The following is a 20,168-nucleotide window of genomic DNA, read 5'->3' as shown; positions in this document are numbered from 1 at the left end:
CCAGCCCACAGTTTATGAGTTCAGGCGGCCGACCCGGGGGTTGGCCAACAGGCCACGCCATCTCCCATCAGGAGGCTGTCCATGCGGGAGGCAGTGGCGGTGCAGTTCAGGAGGCCGACCCGGAGCCCACGGGCACAAGAATTCAAGGGTCACACGGTCGGGGGGCCGACCAGGCGGGCGCCACAGGTGACAGAGCCGGTCAGGAGGCCAGCCGTGCGGAAGGCAACGGCGGCGGCGAAGAAGACGACGGAGCAGTTCAGGGGGCCGGCCGCGCGGAAGGCAGCGGCGGCTCTCCAGTCTCAGGCGTGTAGGCCGAGGCCCGGTGGGCCTAGGACCAGACGAGGCAGGACCAGACGAGGCAGGACCAGACGAGGACGAAGACTCGGAGGCTGGACCAGACGAGGACGAAGACTCTGAGGCTGGACCAGACGAGGACGAAGACTCTGAGGCTGGACCAGACGAGGACGAAGGCTCTGAGGCTGCAGCAGACGAAGGCTCTGAGGCTGCAGCAGACGAAGGCTCTGAGGCTGCAGCAGACGAAGCACAGGCCGGAGCTGCAGCAGGCGTGGACGAGGCTGCCGGTGGAGCAGCGGGTGGCTGAACGGGCCCCTCGGACCCTCCAGCGGAGACTGGTGGCTAAACGGGCCCCTCGGACCCTCCAGCGGAGACGAGTGGCTGAACGGGCCCCTCGGACCCTCCAGCGGAGACGGGTGGCTGAACGGGCCCCTCGGACCCTCCAGCTGACGAGACGATGGCGGTGTGAACCGCTGGAGTCCGCTGTGTGAAGTGGGTGAATAATGACTCTTGAATGACCTGAATGTAGTGTTAAAGCGCTTTAATATGGGAGCGCCTTATGGACGGCTACGCTCAGGAACCCAAATCCAGACAAGAAGAACGAAGTGAGGCGCACTGAACGGGCCCCTCGGACCCTCCAGCGGAGACGAGTGGCTCCTCGGGCCCTCCAGACCAAGCTGAACGGGCCCCTCGGACCCTCCAGCGGAGACGAATGGCTGAACGGGGACCCTCCAGCGGAGACGGGTGGCTGAACGGGCCCCTCGGACCCTCCAGCGGAGACGGGTGGCTGAACGGGCCCCTCGGACCCTCCAGCGGAGACGGGTGGCTGAACGGGCCCCTCGGACCCTCCAGCGGAGACGGGTGGCTGAACGGGCCCCTCGGACCCTCCAGCTGACGAGGCATGAGGCTGGTGTGGTTCTCCGGAACCACCAGCTGACGAGGAAGGCTGCTGGACGGGCTCCTCGGGCCCTCCAGCTGACGTGGCATGAGGCTGGACGGGCCGGAAACCCTGGCTGAGGAGCGGCCGGGCCAGCGGGTGCGGCCGCATGTGGTGGCTGGACGGGCTCCTGAACCCCCAGCTGACGAGGAAGGTTGCCGGACGGGCTCCTCGGGCCCTCCAGCTGACGAGGCATGAGGCTGGTGCGGTTCTCCTGAACCCCCAGCTGACGAGGAAGGTTGCCGGACGGGCTCCTCGGGCCCTCCAGCTGACGAGGCATGAGGCTGGTGCGGTTCTCCTGAACCCCCAGCTGACGAAGAAGGTTGCCGGACGGGCTCCTCGGGCCCTCCAGCTGACGAGGCATGAGGCTGGTGCGGTTCTCCTGAACCCCCAGCTGACGAGGAAGGTTGCCGGACGGGCTCCGGGTCGTCCGCCTCTGTTCAAAGATGGTCGCTCACAGTGGACATAGATGCTTCTTTCACTCCTCTTTCAAACCATCTGTCCTCTCTGTCCAAAATGTGAACATTGGCATCCTCTCAGAACACTGACTCCTTGATCCTTAATGAACATGGCATTCGAGATGCCTTCTTAAGATGCAGATGGACGCTGAGTCTTGTCCTGTGGAGGTGGCTCTTCTGTGTTGTGCCATGCGCTTGTGAAGTGGCTGTTTGGTCTCTCCAATGTAGAGGTCTGGGCATTCCTCGCTGCACTGTACAGCATACACCACATTGTTAAGTCTGTGTTTTGGCGTTTTGTCTTTCGGGTGAACCAGTTTTTGTCTGAGCGTGTTGCTGGGTCTGAAATGACACCGGGATGTCATGCTTGGAGAAAACTCTCCTGAGTTTTTCTGATACACCGGCTACATAGGGGATGACAATGTTGTTGCGTCTGTCTTTCTTATCCTCCCTCGCTGGTGTCTGGTCTTCTTTTCTGTGCCTCTTTGCTGACTTTAAGATTTTTTTTTTTTTTTTTTTTTTTAAATTGATATTATCTCTTTTGAGTTTGTATGGATGACTCACCTGCTGCAGGTTAAATCCTCTTACGGGTACAAATAAAGGAACCTGATATCACACCGTGCCCTTTTATGAGAGTGTGGAGCGTTTTCAGCATCGCTATCTTGGTGTTTGAAACCAGGCGCGACAGAGGAAGGCTAGCTCTGGCAGTGAATCCGAGGGACGTGCTCATTGGCTAACAAGCTATCAATCATAACTCTTGGTTTATAAACTCTGACTCTAATAATAATCATAATTAACTAAATGACCATCACGCTTTATTTAGTATGATCTCAAACTCCTCAGGATCGTGTTTACTGACGTCACAGAGAGAGAGGCAGCTGAGGCTCATTTCAACATCGACTTCAGCGCCACCGAAGTCTGTTGGGGACCAGAAGAGTCTCCCCCTGGTGGCCATTAAAAAGAATGCTGTTTTTTAAGGCACTTCTGCACTGGCTTCACTTTTCAGACCTGGAGGGCGACATTCATCTTTTATACTGTCTGTTTCCGGGAGAGGTTCTTACCTCTCTGTGACTGGATCTCTACCCAGCACCTGCAGAAGGTGGAGAGTTGCATTCAACTATGCTGAGGCTGCAAAGCAGACCAAGGACCACCATCTGTAGTCAAACTGCAGTCAGCCCACAGGATGGAGAGCTGACTGGAAATGGAGCTGAATATTAGACCTGTTATCTCTTGTCCCAGAGAGCAAACACATATACATCCTCCATCTTTCTCCTCTTCCATCATCTCAAATACAGTCTTAGGGAAACACTGGATCTTTACTGTCTGTGCATGTATAGTAGCTATATGCACTAAAAGTGGCCTTTAATTTGGAGAATGCACACAGTAAAGCTTTCTTCCTTCTGTGGGCTGGCTCTGCTCAGATCTGCAGTACACAAACATACTGTTTTTAATCCATTCTACACCAGATATAAGACCCTGAGAGGCTAACTTTGTGGAGCCATGTGTACATTTGTCTCTACATACAGTTAGTGGTCTTCCTGGGCGTGTGCTCTGGTTTATCCCACCTCTATCATTTGGCTGCCGTCCCGTTAGTCTGCCTCTGTGGTTTGTTTGGCTTTGAACCCTCAGAAGAGACTTGTAGTTAATCGGGGAGTGATTTTACTCTGTATTTACATTATGATGTTTGACCGAGTGCTCCGGGTAACGCCCCGCTTTACGTTCATCCACACCTGGCAGCTGTCCTGACCACATCCGCCTGCTGTTTTCCAGAGACGCACTGCAATAAAATACACAGTATAAAAAGATTCAAACCTGGATTAAATTATAATACGGTTAGAAGTGGATTCATTGAGCCTGTAAATAAGAAGATGAGGATAAGTATTAACTTTACAGGGGCCGTGATGGTTCCTGTACAGCTGCCTGTGGGTCAGATTTTATGAGTAATCAGTTACAGAGTTTTGAGTGTATGTAATGCCTCTAAGGAAGAAAATTAGTTTATCAACAATGATTTGTCTCATCTTTGCTGTTCCAGGAGTTGACCAGCGACCCCCATCTGTTTGTGGACGGCATCAGCGCTCATGACCTGCACCAAGGTCAGCTGGGAAACTGCTGGTTCGTAGCCGCCTGCTCCAGTCTGGCCTCCAGAGAAGCTCTATGGCAGAAGGTGAGAGAAGGAAGAACAAAAGCTGCACTCATTCCAGAGATTTTTATAGACGTGGTGGGAAAGGTTTTATAGGAGAGAGAAGGCATTGGTCCCACACTCCTGTGGCATCCAACTCCCAGGATACAATGCAGCCGTGGCTGTTGTGAGACACACGGGGGCTTTTCTAGAGGGCCTAAACTGTTGCAACAACAAATAATAATAATCCAGAAGTCTGACATTTATTAATCCAAAGGGGAAATTTCATTTGTTAAAGGTGCTCAAGTGTGAATGTGAAATATAGAAAAATATAAACTGCAGTATGTGCGAAACTAAACAGTGAGGATGATCCAGGTGTTACAGGTAGGAATGATTTGGTGCATCGTCGAGCACTGTGAAGACAGCATGCTCCTGTCTGACGCCATCCTCGGTCATAAAATGATGTTTCAGCTCTTATTTCCAGTCAGGTTGATTTTAATGAAATTTTTACAGCAAAACTCACAAAAAAGCAGCTGCAGAATATTAATATTTATTTTAAACACGTTAGATACGAGGCCTGACATGGGATAAAAACATGCAGTTTTAAGTGTCCTGTATCATTAATGCACTTCTACAATTTGTAGCATATCAGAGTATTTTAAAATAGATTGAAAATTCAGAATTGTGAAGGAAAAAATGTTCTTGGTGATTAAGTAAATGCTATATATAAAAAAATAAAGTAAAAGTAAATAATTAAACTTTCATTATTGTAATGTATAATAAAAATAGAGGGAAAAGGGAGAAAATGAAAATAATTTAAATTTTTCTCGATAGTTTATAACTTTGATCATTTTTTTTTCATGTTATCTGAGCTGAACTGAGAGAAGGAGGCTCTAGTGTGTGTGTGTGTGTGTGTGTGTGTGTGTGTGTGTGTTGGTAGGTGTGGACATGTGTGGAGAAGCTTGTAAGATTATTGTGAGTGGGTGTGTTGCCTTTAGTTGTGTTTAAGCAGCACTTTGTGTAATCTGAGTGATTTTTCTTATCGATTAGCTGCTAATGGAAGTTCTCTGAAACTGAAACCTCCACACCAGCCATGAACTGAGTCTTGAAGAGGAAAGAGCTGACAAGACTAGGGCTGTTCCTGCTGACTAACATGCTCATCATTTAAACTGGAGAAAATCATCTGGCTTAACGCAGGTCCATAAGTGAGACAACGTGAAACGGTCTAAGATGAGCGATTAAGTGCTGTCCGCATAAATGTTTATGAAATAAGGGACGAGGGAAGCGATGTTTCATGACTTAATCGATTAAAGATTACATCTCCAGATGAAACTGTGCTCGTGAGATATCTTCAGTTCATAGTTTTATATCCTCGACCACACAAATATCCTCTGCTGTTGTGTTATCACCGGTTTACTGAGCACACGAACAGGACTGCACACGTCTCTCTGCTCCGGGATATACCGATAGTTTCTGATATTTTTGAGAACATCAAACTGATTTCTCCCTTTGGGCATTAAACTAATCGGATACTTTTTCAAAGATTTGATCTAATACGCCCACTCTCGAACCATCTCGTGATAAAGATTCCTTCCAAAAATATTCCAGGATGCAGATCTGGATCAAACCCCATCTTTGGTAATGCTCGCATGCAGGTCCATCCATAACTGTTGGAGCTTCCTGCTAATAAATGCCAAACAAATCCAACTGCATGCAGCCTTTGGTGTCGGAGGTCACCGATGGAAGTAACATTTGTTGTCCATAAGATGGCGGTATAAACTGATGAACAGATTTGCCGTGGGTTGCAGACAAAATGACTTAGCCACATGCTTAAAATCCATAATGTTGTCTTAAATATTGAGATATAAAGTGTGTTTACTTTCTGCTGCTTCGAGGGAAAGATCACCGCTGTTCTAGAAGTATTTAATTAGGCTGCTTTTATTCTTTTTACCATTAAATCAACACTTTGTTACACATGAAAAACCTGTGTAACCACACACACACACACACACACACACACACACACACACTTGCTGCCTCCTGCTTCCTCTCTGCTCTCAAAGGGCCTCCTCTCAGCCTCCTAGTTTTCCATCAACTGGAGGGAAAGTGAAGTCTGTTTTAGGTGTAGTTGCCTCTGTGGAGCACCCAGTTGTCTTGACACCCTTCAAAGGTCCGAAAACAAACAAAACCGCTTCTGTGGTGACGACAGCAAAGCACACGGACGCTTACACAACAGTTACTGTTGTGTGAAATGATGTGTTTGTGTCGCACACAGAGCGTGGAAGTGTTTCAGTAACACTTAACATAAATAGCACATTTATAATTAATAAAGTTAAGGTCTTAGTTTGGGAACTGTTAAATATCGCCAAATCTAAGACTGCCGCTAGCTGTTTAAACCTGAAACAATGTTTCCTTCTTTGTGTTTGATTGAAATGATTTATTTTCACTTTCTGATGATTTGCCTGTTGAGACAGATTCTCTAATAACAGCTTTGCTTCCAGGAGCTAACAGCCACACTCCCTTTCAGTTCTTTCTCCTTAATGTTGAAATCCTGTAAGACACGTTAAGGATTAAAAAATAAATAAAGGAGGGGAGGGGCTGAAAATGAAGAGTAACTTTAACAGCTTAGCTTAATACTCCCGGAGACTCAGATGGACAAAAGGCAAATAGACTTTTCCAGAGTTTTGCTGTAGTTTCAGCCACACGACCTGGATGGACTCCTGGCACCATTTACACAACTCTGTTCTCTTGCTATAGAATTTACACAAAATAGTACATAAAGAAAAAGAATAATTTATCAGCTGTGCTTCTGTTTTTTAAAAACGAAATTTCTTCAATCTATTTACTGTGGTACAAATTTCCTGTGTTTTGATTATAAGTTGCACTTTTTAAAACGTAAAATAAGAGGAAGTAGCTCTAAAGTTACTTAAGTTGTTCAACTTGATTTCTCTTTAATCATAAACAGAAAGTAAGAGCGAAACATTTTGAACCTAAATGCAGAGGCGGAAATCTTGAGGTAAAACTGTCATTTTTCTTAGCTGCAAATGTTCATCCTGGAAGATTGTGACCATTTTTTAAAAGTAGCTGCCGTTATTTTTCAAATGAGTGAATCCAGAGGGCAAAATGTTCGAGTTATCTGCTACAATGTCCAGTTAAAAGGCTGGGGTTTTTTTTTATCTTGTGATGCAAAGATTACAGTGGTTAGGAGGCATGAAAAGGAAATGTCAGAACTGTCAAAAGTAAAAACAACTCGACTCAACTTGCAAGCTTCTCCCAGCTCTTGTTGTTGGAATTGTTGGAGAGAAAGCCCCCATCATTTTATTGCTAAGCCTGTTTCAGTAATGTGGAAAGTTTGAGTGGAACCACAGTGGGAACTATTGTAAGCCAAGACCAGATACTGTAGAGCAAACCAAGACACGCTGGAGTTTTTCCAATCTGTTTCCATTCATTCACAGAGAAGAGGAAGCAGGATCACACAAGTTACAACACAGAGACCTCTAACCTCTTCAAACAATTAAATATACTGTTATAATGGTGGATTTATAGACACACAGGTGTAGGAAAACTTGTAGGAAAATCAGCAGAACTGTAATAAAGATTATTTCTGATCATTTATAAGTAGGTTTAATTTACTTTTTTAGTAAACGTGGCAGAAGGTGACAGTCTAAAAGTCCAAAAATGTGTAGTGGGCACACATGGGAAGAAGATGGTGTGACAAACAATCTAAATGAGGTTCAGACGAACGAATGCAAGAACACAAATTCCTGTGTTCCTAGAAAGCTCGACTAGTCCTGACAAGCAGCACAGCTCAATCTGGCAGCGAGCAAAGAGAAGCTAAACGCAGGGAGGAAGTAGAGCTGACAGGAACAGACAAGTACCCACAATAACAAAATAAAACAGGAAATGACCTGATAGAAATTTTAAAATAAAATAGTTTGTTTATCAAGCGGCTAAACAGGTGTAGAGTGTAACATGTAAACAGTGGGTGTCTTAACTATGACCCATTGTGCTAACGTTAGTAGACTCCCTCAAGGGCTCATTTTGAGCAGGGAAAACACTGCTGACCATGGCCTGAGTTTCCAGTAATGCGGTCAGTGCACAATCCCTGTGAGTCCACACTGATCTAAAAGCTCTGTTTCATTTAGGTTTTTGATGCTGGATAAAGTCGTGGGTGGAGTTTTACTTATCTAAAGCCTTACTTGTAGATATGTCAATGCTAATTAGAAAACTCAAAAACCAGTTTTATTTTTATCTCTCATCTACCTGACACTTACTCTGAGTTTCTGATTTCTCAAACTTTTTATCTAATTTGGTGCTCAGCTCAGACAAAATAATTATTGTGAGCAATTTAATTTTAACATACACATAGATGCTGAAAATGACAGCCTCAACACAGCATTCAATCTATAATTAGACTAATTTGGCTTCTTTTAAAAAACTAAAGAGCCCACCCACACTTTGATCACACTCTGGAGCTTTATCTGAAGATCCAAAGAGTGTTTAAATTATAAACAACCACAACCCCTCCTTTGTCTGATCATTTGTTAAAAACATTTACAATAATGAATTGCAAAGCGTGGGGAATAAATTTCATTACAGTAGATGTCTTTCTGAAGTGCTGTAACTACGTTTAAGTTCCTCCACTGTTGCCTCCTTACATCCTCACTGTGTACGACTGTCCCCACCCTCGTTACTTCTTTCCTGCTCAGTAACACCAATAAAAACCAGCACCAATGAGAACACACACACGGCTTTCAGTGGTTATTTAATTGGCGTCACACCATTGATCTCTTTCTATCAGCAGGCATGCAGTGGAAATATTTGGTTATCTATAGAAACAATGAAAGGAATAAGAAACAACGAAACAACAACTGCAGCAAGTCAACAGTCACAAAACAAAGTAATCGACATGTTGTTAAAACAGTCAGCTGATCATAAGTTGTTGTTTTTGTTTTTTTTAGTGTTTTTATTCAAAGGTAAATAATTTCAGAAAACTTTAGAGGTTCTAAAAACTGTCAATATTTATTATATGAAACCTAATTAAATAATCTAGTAGATAGACCTGCGAGCATCAGTAACATTGTATTTAGCATAGTTTCAATAGCAAAACTTCTCAGATGTGATACATTGTAACAGAAACCAGCATTGATACACTGAATGTTTCTGATTGTTTACTGGAGAATGTTTGGAGACTCATATCACCACGTGGGCTTCAAACCAGTTAAAACATATGAAAAGTTTTCTTTGTACCTATAATTTGATACCAGGCTCTTCATCTTGCTTGATATCTTCTATAATTTTCTAATGTAGTTGTTTTTTACACACTGACAAATGGATCTTATGTCTGTGAAATAGAGAAACCGGACTGCATCCATTGGGGTGAACTGTCCCTTTAATTAGCACCAACATATATAAAAGCATATTAAGTGTTAATTCAGAGCATTTGTTTTCTTTCTCTTGTCATTGTGTTCGTTTCAGGTTTTATTTTCACTAAAAATGTTGCTTTTGTGTTGAAATACTTTTGCTTTAAAGCCTGTTTTTGGTGTTTATGTAACTTGTTGTTAAAAAAAATCAAACAGGCGTCTTACTTACACTCAAAGATAGAACGAGAGTTACTGTTTAACTAGTTCGAGGGAGAATGTTTAAGCTCATCTATCCCTGATTGGTTGAAACAGAGTTGTCAGGTTTTTCTAATCAACAGTAAAACAATGGCTGATAGAATATAAATTTTTAAAGGCTTCTTCTGGACTCTATCAGGATTCTACTGGCACTAAATAAAAGTCATTTCTCTGTCGTGAACTCGATCGAGCAGTTGAGATTCGCCACCTCGGCCCCATCCTTGAAAGCAAGCAGGAAGTACATGACCTTCCTGACTTTGGCGAGCTCTGCAATCCTTTCGCCGAATTCCTGCATATCCGCCTCCAGGCACTTGAGCTGCGAGTCCTCGGGGTCGCCGGCATTACGCCAAAATGTTCCAATGGGCTCCAGCAGCTGCCGGGTCATCAGATTGGTGAGGTCGGGGGTCCAGTGCTGGCAGATACCGGTGATGGTGACGCGGCCGTAGCCGGAGAGGGAGAAGTACCAGCGGGAGAAGTTCAGCTCCTGGATGGCGAAGTCCAGCCGATACACGGCCTCGTAGGGCAGAAGCAGACGCTCGCCGTCCTGACGCTTCTGCCCTGACCGCTGCAGGGAGGACACGCGAAGGCGCATCATCTGCACAGGAAAGAAGCACACAGGAAGTCAGTTCATGTTTGGTTTGGAGGAAACTTTCAGTCTGGGTGCCGGTATCAGTCTCTGAGTGACGCTGTGCTCAGCATTACCTGTGCAGTGATAAGACTCATAATGACGGGAAGGTGATGGGGCTCAAAGGTTTGTGCATTTGTGTCAGAATAAGCAGTGTTTTTAAAAGAAAAGCAGATGAATGGCACAAACGGATGATGTGCTCTCTGGGCTATTTTATACAAAGTGCCGTTCAGACCTATAAAATTAAAATTATGAGTCTGCAGTTTTATCAACTATTGTCAGTTTTTTAAAAATATTTTGTGCAACTCCACAGAAGAGATGATAGTTGAAGTGTCACAGGCACTGCTGCTCTATTTTTAAAATGTTTTAAAAAATGTTTAAAAAAAAAATTGTTGACTGTAAAGTTAGTGCGGCTGCTTTGATTGGCAGGCTTGCCGACACAGACTGTTACAGCTGATTGTTACACATCTGCTAATGAACACACGCACTGAACTGGACCTCTCAGCTGTGCCTTTTGGAGCACATTTAATGGAATTAGCCAACAAAAGATATGTCCCGTTGTGCTGTTTGAGGAGTTTTACATTTGAACTCAGTCATAAAAGCTGATCGCCTCCACTGTGACAGCCACACAGCTGAGTGATCACACGTCAGTCTGATGGGACTTTTGTGCATCTTTGTTACCATCACACACTTGACCTTTTAAATTTTGCCCCACCACATTATAATTAAAAAGAGCTAAAGTTACACAGAAAATGAAACTTTATATGAAATAAACATTAAAAACTGTGCTCTGATCCAGCTGCACTTTATTCTGAAATTTGCATCCATACATTGTGCCAACAGACTTTTCTGTTTTGCATCTGAAGTTGAGAAGTAAAAGCCTCACCTCTGTCAGCGCGGTGTCTTCTTTGAACTCCAGCACAATCGTGTTGGAGGGAGATTTGGCCTCATCAGCGTCCATCTCTAAGGTTTTATTCCTGGGATAAGCCGAAAGGAAGAGCCTGCCTGTGTGGATGGATGCTATGAGAGATGAAGCTCTGATGGAGTTTCTAGTCTCAGCCTCTTTTCTTCTCTCACTCTATTCTCATAGGCTCCTCTCCCCCGCCTCCCTTCCCAACAGTTTCCATCACAGTGTACCACTTTCTCATTTTGTCCCATCTCCCCCCTGGAGCCCACTGGGTAGTTTGGTTGGGACGTATTGATTAACACGAGGGGGCAGGAGAGATGAGATCGATGCAAACATCTGATTATTGTGACAGTAACGGTCACATTTGTTAGTCGTCTGGTTGTGCAGCCAACCCTGCTCGGGTTATTTCGGTCGTCCAGCCTGAGTCAGACGTTCCTGCAGAAACTGAACATTTCTGCAGAATCACACAGGTCAGCTGTTTGTAAAGCAGTTTATATTTGACATGAACGCTGAAGCTAACACAGAACAGCTGAGAGCATTTTCTGTAGATTCGTTTTTCTCTACAGACTGTACAAAATGTTTGAAAATACTTTTTGAGGTCTTTTTTTTTTTTTTTCTTTTTTTTTTCTTTAAGGTGTTAAGCAGGCAGGTGATGTGTGAAGGTGCTAAGCAACAGGAAACGCTGCTGACGTATGACAGGGAACGGTGGGAGTTTCCTGAGGGCTTCTGGGAGCCCGGCTCGTCTTAGCTCAATGGATCACTTATTTATTTATATCACTCACTTCACTGGGGAGTGTGTGTGTGTGGATTATGTCAACGTGTTGTCAGCTGGGGTTTCAGCGCAGGATGTGGATGGATGACGTTCGCTCGTTAAAAACTTTAATCCCGAGTTGTTCCTGTTAATCAGAGACGCTGAATGGCATTAATGGGGAAACGAGTGAAAATCAGTCGTTTCAATCTTTTTCTGTACGTGTTTGTAGTGTGGAGCTGTTGTGTTTATCTACATTGGTTTTTGTTTTTTTTGCTTTTAATAGAAAGTAAAGATGAGAAAATATATTTTACATTGGAGAACCCACAATCGCTCCCTGTCTGCACCTGAACACGTTTTTAAACACTGTTATGTCCACATACTGTTTGTTTAATATGTGGCTTACATTTAAAACAGCCTTCAAGGACATCACCTGTAAAATAAATAACGCTGTAAGCAGCAATGGTCAGTCGCACCTTTGAGCTGCGGTCCTGGTGTTTCCTTTGGGCGTGATTGAGATCTTATACTCTGGATTCTAATTGGCTGTTGAACAAATGAGTTATAAAACTCCCAATGTCACAAGGTGGCGCTGAACCTCATTTAATGTTGACGTGCAGATGTTTCCAGGCGTGTAAAAGGCCTGAAAATGACCAAAACGCCATCTGTGGGCGACTTCCTGTTGGATTCAGGGCGCAGATCCCCGGGAGGCTGCTCCCCAGATATGACACAGCTGAGCAGACCGCGGTTACGTCTGAGCTCGAGTGAGGTGATGACCATGGTTTTTATGTTTTTTGTGGGGTTTTTTTTTTTTTTTTCTCAAAGGTGATTCCTGACTGGAAGGATCAGGAGTGGGACAAAGACAAACCGAACTCCTACGCCGGGATCTTCCACTTCCGCTTCTGGCGGTTTGGAGAGTGGGTGGACGTAGTGATCGATGACCGGCTCCCCACGGTGAATGGACAGCTGGTGTACTGCCACTCCAACGACAGCAATGAGTTTTGGAGCGCGCTGGTGGAGAAGGCCTACGCCAAGTAAGCACTTCCTCAGATCAGTAACTAAAAAACAGCAGCTAATAAAAACAGAGGATATGAAGAGGCAGGAAGAAATAAAATCACTTAAATATTTTACAGCTGTGGAAAGAAAAGAAACACTCGAGGAAACTCATGTTGAAGAAATGACTCAGGAATACACAAATGCATTAGAAACTGACCCAAGGCTCTCCAGTGACATAAAAACAGGAACTGAAATTAAAGTAGTTTAGCTCAGAACCAATAACGCGATACATGGAGGAATTTTAAGAACTCTGATTGGATGATTTTTTTTTCCTGAAACATACAAACACGTGAGGTTGTCCCAAAATAAGGACTGACACCTTAAACTCTGAAGGAAAGTGTTCCCACAAACTAACATAGGACAGGAAGTCTCTTTGCACAGCTGTCGCCATCTGGTGGACTTCAGATAGAACGCAGGTTTAAGCCACCTCCACAGTGGCTTCATTTTTCCCACTCGGAAGCTACGTCCATGTCTTACAAGTGCTGAAACCTTCTGATTACAAGGTGCAGCCAGTCAGAAAAGGGTTAGTTTAAAGGGGGAGGAGCTAAAACAGCCCTTTTCAGATGAAAATGGGCTGAGGAGCCTCACAAAGGCAGCATAAGATAAAGCAGGATTAATGTGAACTGAGTCCGTGAATGAGTCCAGTATAAAGTTTCCTTCTGTGCTTTTAGAGATGAAATCTGAGGGGTCCGATTTTTAACTCTCTTAAACTCAGGGACCACCACAGCAGATCTGTTTTCTCATTTCAACAGTGAAATTCAAACAGGTGCTGATGTGATCCTAGTTTAACATTTCACAATGTTAACGTCAAATTGATTAAATATAAATTTTACTCCCTGTAATTATGTTTAATTAGCAATAAAAATGATGGCATGAATCCCTGACTCTGTGTTGTAAATCTCGACAGTTACTTGAAAAGCAGAATGAGACTCAAACGTTTGTTTATAGTAAAAATAAATGTAAATGTTTGTGTGTTTTCCAGGATGTACGGGTGCTACGAAGCTCTGGATGGGGGCAACACGGCCGACGCTCTCGTGGATTTCACGGGAGGCGTGTCCGAGCCGATGGATTTGATAGAGAACGGGTACAAACAAGACGAAGAGAAGCAGCACGAGCTGTTCGAGAGAGTCCTGAAGGTTCACAACAGAGGAGGCCTCATCAGCTGCTCGATCCGGGTAAGGACACGTCAAACGCAAACCCACGCCAGCCAAACGAATTCATTCATCTTCTCGACGTGTCGTTCCAGGCGACCACTCAAGCGGACATGGAGGCCAGGCTGGACTGCGGCCTGGTCAAGGGCCACGCCTACGCCGTGACGGACGTCCGCAAGGTGAGGCTGGGCCACGGCCTGCTGGCCTACTTCAGGTCAGACAAACTCAACATGATCCGCATGAGGAACCCCTGGGGGAAGAGAGAGTGGAACGGGCCGTGGAGCGACAGGTGAGGAAGAGAGAAATCCTTTGAACAGGTTCTCTTGTTGAGATCTGTGGTGTGATACAGATGATACAGATGAAGCGTTTCTGCCTGTTTGCAGCTCTGAAGAGTGGCAGAAGGTCAGTAAGAGTGAGCGGGAGAAGATGGGCGTCACTGTGGAGGACGACGGAGAGTTCTGGTGAGTTTTAGTGCTGCGCTGCCACCTGGTGGCTCTTTTTCAACTTTATCTCACAGTAAATCATGCGAGTCCTTTCTCTCCTCCTCCTGCAGGATGACATTTGATGACTTCATCGCCAACTTCACCGACCTCATCCTGTGCCGTCTCATCAACACATCCTACCTGAGTTTACACAAGACCTGGGAGGAGGCGGTGATGCGGGGCTCCTGGCACCGCCACGATGACCCGCTGCTCAACCGAGCTGGGGGCTGCACCAACAACAAGCACTCCTTTCTCCAGAACCCGCAGGTGTCTCATTTGTTCAGAGTTTCAGGTTAAAATTCATCCTGTGCGTTTATGACTGTGTGCATGTTCGTTTCTGTGTGTCGCAGTACGTGTTTGACGTGAAGAAGCCGGAGGATGAGGTGCTGATCTGTCTGCAGCAGAAGGACCGCAGGGCCACTCTGAGAGGGGGGCGAGGAGAAAACCTGGCGATTGGCTTCGACATACACAAAGTCAGATATTCATGGGCGTTATTATAAAATCTCCAGGTCGTTTGTATTTAAAGGACGGCTGTGGCTGTATTGGTTTCAGTCATTTAAAGTGAAAATCTCAAACTGGAGTGAAAACTTCTGCTGCTTCCTGTTCAGGTGGAGTTAAACAGGACGTACCGAATGCACGTGACCCAGCAGAAGGTTGGCGGCAGCATCTACATCAACTCGAGGTCTGTCTTCCTGCGCATCGACCTCAAAGAGGGCCGCTACGTCATCATACCCACGACCTTCGACCCCGGCCTGGAGGGAGACTTCCTGCTCCGCGTCTTCACCGATGTCACCTCAGACTGCAAGTACGCGGCACACGTGGTTTAGCTCGCCATTTTTAGAAATTTTCTTCTGTTTCTATTAATGTAGGCGAACAGTAAAGACGGCAGACGGCCTCCCTGCTGCACTTTCAGGGGAAAATAAACTCTTGTTTTCCATGCTGGGAACTGAGAGTGAGGGGAGATCTTTGGGCTTCCTCTCAGTTCAGACACGCAGCCAATAAAGACTTTATGAAAACAACAACACATGAAAGCATTAATTATCATTCTGTGTGTACTCAGCGTTGCACATTTAAACACTGAACCACAGAAACGGATCTTCCTGTCTGTCCCGCAGGGAGCTGACTCTGGACGAGCCCCAGAAGACCTGCTGGTCGGGGATGTGTGGTTATCCCTCTCTGGTCACTCAGGTCCACATACTGCAGGCCGACGGACTCGCTGCACAGGACTCAGACGGAGGTAAATGCTTCTGTTCTTCACAGGAAACCTGCCTTACACCTTAAAGACTGTATATAAAAGACGCACGTAATCACCGCGATCCACTCAGGCATGTTTGTTTGGCTTTGTGAGAACGATTTGGGGTATTAGACTTTTACCCCAGATCACGGCCTGATGATTAATCAGCTTTTGAATTCAGTGGCTTCCGATCATAAAACCTGAAAATCCAGAATAAAGCGGTTTAAAGTCCTGTTATAAATAAATGTTTAAAGTGTGGTGAGACCTGCATGCGATGCGTTTAGGGGACATCTGTAAATTGTAGCTCAGAAACATCATGAAATGTCCACTGAAGTGTTGATAACTCAACTGTGTCTCTCCAGCGTCGGATCCTTACGTGATCATTCGCTGCGAAGGACAGAAGGTCTGCTCGCCGGTCTATAAAAACACGTGCAGTCCCGTCTTCGACACAAAGGGGCTCTTCTACAGGAAGAAAGCCAACCAGCCAATCGGCATCGAGGTTTGTAACACACAGAAGTGTGTGTGTGTGTGTGTACATTTAAAGCGCTGACCTTCTGTCTCTCTGTGTCTCTCAGATCTACAACAACAACGTGCTGAAGGACTCCTTCCTGGGTCAGGTGACGCTGCCCGCCGAACAGGGAGAAATAAAGAAAACGATCCACCTGAAGGACAAGGGCGATCGCCGTGACAACGACCTCTCTGGTACCATCACTGTTGCGATATTGACGAGCTCGATACTCACCGGTATCTAAGATTTGGAGCCGGGAAACATTTCTGAAGTTCCACAACGCCCGGAAATGTCTCACAGACATATCCATAGACTGTAAGTAAAAGATGGATGCAGCTAACGAAATGATATTTCTCAGCAGCATGATCTCATCTACACAGCCTGAATTTTTGTAGTCCATTTTAAGGATGTTGTAGTCCTTGAAAAAGGCAGCAGAGAAAAATCTAATTCCTTTGAATCCTCATGAATTCTCCACATCTTTCCTCCTTTTGCCTCCTTCATGAAAAAAACCACAGGAGGGAATTTTTGGAATCTAACAGAGACCAAAAGTGTTTTTAAAAAGTCCAAATACCCACTTCAAAAAGTTTCAACTGGAGGCTTCAGAAACCAGACACGGCAAACCAATGGATAACATGGCTGTGGCTGCTGCCATCTTTCTTATACAGTCTATGGAATATCCTGAAAATGTCAGTTTGATTGTAAAAATTTGTTTACACTTTCACATGTTTTCTTTTTCCCCAGATTTAACTTTCTGTCAGCAGCTTCTCTACGTCAGTTTTTATTAGACAGTTTAATGTGTTTTATCTTTAATTTTCACGCGTTCATTCCTGACGGCCGAGGTGAGCTCTGGTCGCGTGCTCTCGCTCGTTATGAAGCTAATACTGTTTACATGTCAGCCTCGCACAGGACTCTGTGTTTGTTATTCATGGCAGAAACATGCCAAAGATTTTTAAAATCTGCCACTTCATTATTTGTACCAGCAGTCTGTAAAATATCCGGACAGCAGACATGTTCAGACGTGCATGAGATTATCTACCTGCAGCAGGTTTGTGCCGCCTGCTGGCGTCTCTTTGTAAAACTGTCCCAGAGTCACTTTAATCTTAGTTGAATATAATAATGATTTTTTTTTGTCATGTTTCATTATAGATTCAATTTAATCTCAGTGCTCGCTTCGCACTTCATTATAACGCCTCCCTAGTTATCGCGACCCTGAGTTGGAGAGCAAGGTCTCAGCTCAGTATTTTTAGGGTTTGTTATTAAAGTGCTCAGTGAGTGTAGATCACTCGGTAACACTAAAATGACCACTTTGTCCATCTTTGACTTGATGTGTGTAGACCTGTGGATGAGCTGTGTGCTCACAAACCCGCTGAGACCACTGAGTGAGGGGGCAGCTGCATTCTTTCTAATGGCCAGCAGAGGGCAGCCACTCTCCTGTGAGAATGCAGCCCTGCTTGAGTTCATGGTGCCAGTTATTTGTTTATTTTGTGATTTACGGCCAGTATTAGGGGGAAAAAGCAGAATAAACACGGTGTTCAGGTGTGCAGTAGGCTTTCTGATTACTGCAGAAGTCAGAATCACAATTATTTTAGCCTTTAATCTCAATTTTTGAACATGACTGAAGATCTGGGCTCCTTTGGTAAACTTTGACCCTGGTCTTTCTACACCATTTACTCTGGGTGTAATCCATATAGTCAAACTTTCTATTACTTCTATTTATATTACTCCTTCTGGCCTACAGTCATCGGGTAGTGTCTGATACCAACATTGTCCTACAAGATGATTAGTTATCAACAAACGCGCACTTCTTCAGATCGAGATCGTCTTGTGTACTTTTACAGTTTTTCGCTTTCAACTTTAAATCAAATCCAGATGAACCCAAGTGAAATGAAAAGGAGGTGAAGGGGGCACAGGGTCATTTGGCAGGGAATGAGCTTTTAAGTTAGTGTAAGCTTTTATGGAGCATACCACTTTAAAGGAAAGGGGTGTGTTCAATTTATAACAGGATAAAAGGAGAGCTTTGAGTAGATGAACGGCTCGATTATTCTGGTTTCAAGACAGACAATGAAATTCAGTTGCATGTCTGATATCCTGTTTCTCACCTCCACAAACGGGGTTCTGTCCATCTTTGATTACAGTCGATCTGTTTCAGTGCTGTTCAGTCTGATGTAATCAGGCCTGTAAGAAGCTTTGTTTCTGTCTTATGTTCAACTCCTGCAGTGTCTGATGGTCGTTTAAATAAAGTTTACTTTTAAAAACTTTCCCTTTGTGTGGTTTGATGGAGGCACTGCACTAAAGTTGTGCTTCATAAAAATCCCACAGCCTCACTTCAAACTCACTGATCATCACAAAAGCCAGTTTGCCGAGTACTGCATATGTCCTCAAAGTACATTTAAACTCTATAAGTGTATCTCTACGAAAAAAAAATAGAAATGATCGTGTAAAAGAAGTTTAAAATAACTGATCAGCAGTGTTTATGTAGGATTTACTGTGAAATCTTCACGTGATGTTTTCAGTTTCAGCTGTTCAAAACCTGCAGCTCCAAATGAAGTTTAGAAATAAAACCCCGTTTTTGTGTCATGTGATATCACAGCCACACCTGCTTTCATTTAATGACCCATAATAACAGAAACAAGCATCGGTACTCGTGATGTGTGATCCCTTTCTAATATCTCACTGTAAAAATGTTAAAAGTACATTTTCAATACCGTGTGGTTTGATCTGCTGATCAATAATGAACCTCTTTTTCCCTTTAAATCCATTTGCTACCAGGCTCACCATGACCGTCTTGCATTCAGTTGCCTTAAAGTGTTTTCCAGCCCCGGATCTCAAAATGCTGGAAAAATAAAGTGAAATAAAAAGCAAAAAATTTGGACTTTTACTCTGAATATTTCATGAGTTTCAAAGTTTTCCTGGCTTGATTAAAATACACCAAACCAGCTGACTGTGAGGAGTTCATCTGGGAAGTGTGGCTGTTTTCACTGGAATGAACAAACACGGGAAGCGGAACAGATCCAGGTGAAGGAATGATAATGAGACACGGAGACTGTTTTCGAGGAGATGCCGGGATGTCGGTTTTAATAACTTAGAAAACATTTATGTTACACCAGTACTACGGTAACAGTACAACAGAGAAATGGAAGGAGCCGCAGTCACATCCAGTTTAAACAGCTTCGGCGGCCGACACTCAGCACATCGCGTTCAGTGGAATGATTTCAGACTAGAGGCGTAAAAAGCACATTTTAACCTGCCCTTAATGCTAAACAGGTGAGTGGAGGGTCAGCAGAAGCTTTTACTGACACACGGGACTGAAAATTAATATAAACTCAGATCACTGCAGTTCAGCATGGAGGGGATTTTCCAAAACCCACTTTAAATCCAACACAACATGATAATGAGACAAACCGTCCCGCAACACCTGAACAAGCACGGAAAGTACCTGAAAGAATATTTACCAAGAGAGCTGGCGGTGAGCTTCGGCCATGAGTGAAGTATTAACCTCTGTTTTAGGGAACAGAGGTTCTCCAGCAGGAAGCTAAGCCTTTTCTGAAGCTCAGGAACAACAATAACAGTAATATCAGCTTTAAAAAGGATTTTAAAAAAAGACTAAATAAACCATCTGCTCGCATGTGAGAACCTCCCACTGTTTGCATCTTTATTATCTTCAGCTCAGATATTTTGGATTCTTTGACGGTTCATTTAAAAATAAAAATGTCTCAGGCATTTCCCGTCTGACGTATCGGCGTCTGTGCTGTTCAAGAGCATCACTGGACACCGATTATTCTGTGATGTGTTTAAAGCAGAAAAATCAAATCTTTCGTGAACGTCGAAAGCTTCAGCCTTTGACCAAGTAAACTCTGTTCATAAAAAGAAGAACCAACAGGAAACTTTATTTTAAAAACATGAAATCTTTTTGTCTTTCCTTCCGTTTCTGCTGCCAGGTCTCTGTAAAGGAACTTTTTGTAAATTCCTGTATTTAAAAATAGCTTCAAACTTTTTTTGATTTAACCAAAGCTGAAAGAAAAGAGATGCTGTGACTT

At 44.3% G+C, this 20,168-nt stretch overlaps 2 protein-coding genes across 2 annotated transcripts in view; one reads left to right on the top strand and one right to left on the bottom strand.

Annotated features, from left to right (window-relative positions):
- LOC102310670 (calpain-5) overlaps positions 1–17,429 on the top strand; it is a 32,259-nt gene extending 14,830 nt beyond the window's left edge. Inside the window, exons 3-13 of the mRNA XM_005932643.2 lie at positions 3,719–3,850; positions 12,526–12,734; positions 13,739–13,931; positions 14,003–14,196; positions 14,291–14,368; positions 14,461–14,656; positions 14,740–14,862; positions 14,998–15,194; positions 15,505–15,626; positions 15,986–16,122; positions 16,199–17,429. Coding sequence (XP_005932705.1) covers positions 3,719–3,850; positions 12,526–12,734; positions 13,739–13,931; positions 14,003–14,196; positions 14,291–14,368; positions 14,461–14,656; positions 14,740–14,862; positions 14,998–15,194; positions 15,505–15,626; positions 15,986–16,122; positions 16,199–16,375 — 1,758 coding nt within the window. The 3' untranslated portion in view covers positions 16,376–17,429. The remainder of the gene's footprint in view (positions 1–3,718; positions 3,851–12,525; positions 12,735–13,738; positions 13,932–14,002; positions 14,197–14,290; positions 14,369–14,460; positions 14,657–14,739; positions 14,863–14,997; positions 15,195–15,504; positions 15,627–15,985; positions 16,123–16,198) is intronic.
- ompa (olfactory marker protein a) lies at positions 6,809–11,434 on the bottom strand. Its single transcript, XM_005932642.3, has 2 exons — positions 10,935–11,434; positions 6,809–10,018 (listed from the first exon to the last, which is right to left on the bottom strand). Exons 1-2 carry the CDS (start codon positions 11,007–11,009, stop codon positions 9,587–9,589), a joined length of 507 nt encoding a protein of 168 aa, XP_005932704.1. The 5' UTR covers positions 11,010–11,434; the 3' UTR covers positions 6,809–9,586.
- Positions 17,430–20,168: the final 2,739 nt, after the last annotated feature.

The sequence above is a fragment of the Haplochromis burtoni genome, unplaced genomic scaffold (genome assembly GCF_018398535.1).
Source record: "Haplochromis burtoni strain Fernald_Lab_line unplaced genomic scaffold, NCSU_Asbu1 Contig_153, whole genome shotgun sequence".
Lineage (NCBI taxonomy): Eukaryota > Metazoa > Chordata > Actinopteri > Cichliformes > Cichlidae > Haplochromis > Haplochromis burtoni.
The sequence above is the reverse complement of the archived record's forward strand: the minus strand, read 5'-3'. Positions and strand labels throughout refer to the sequence as shown.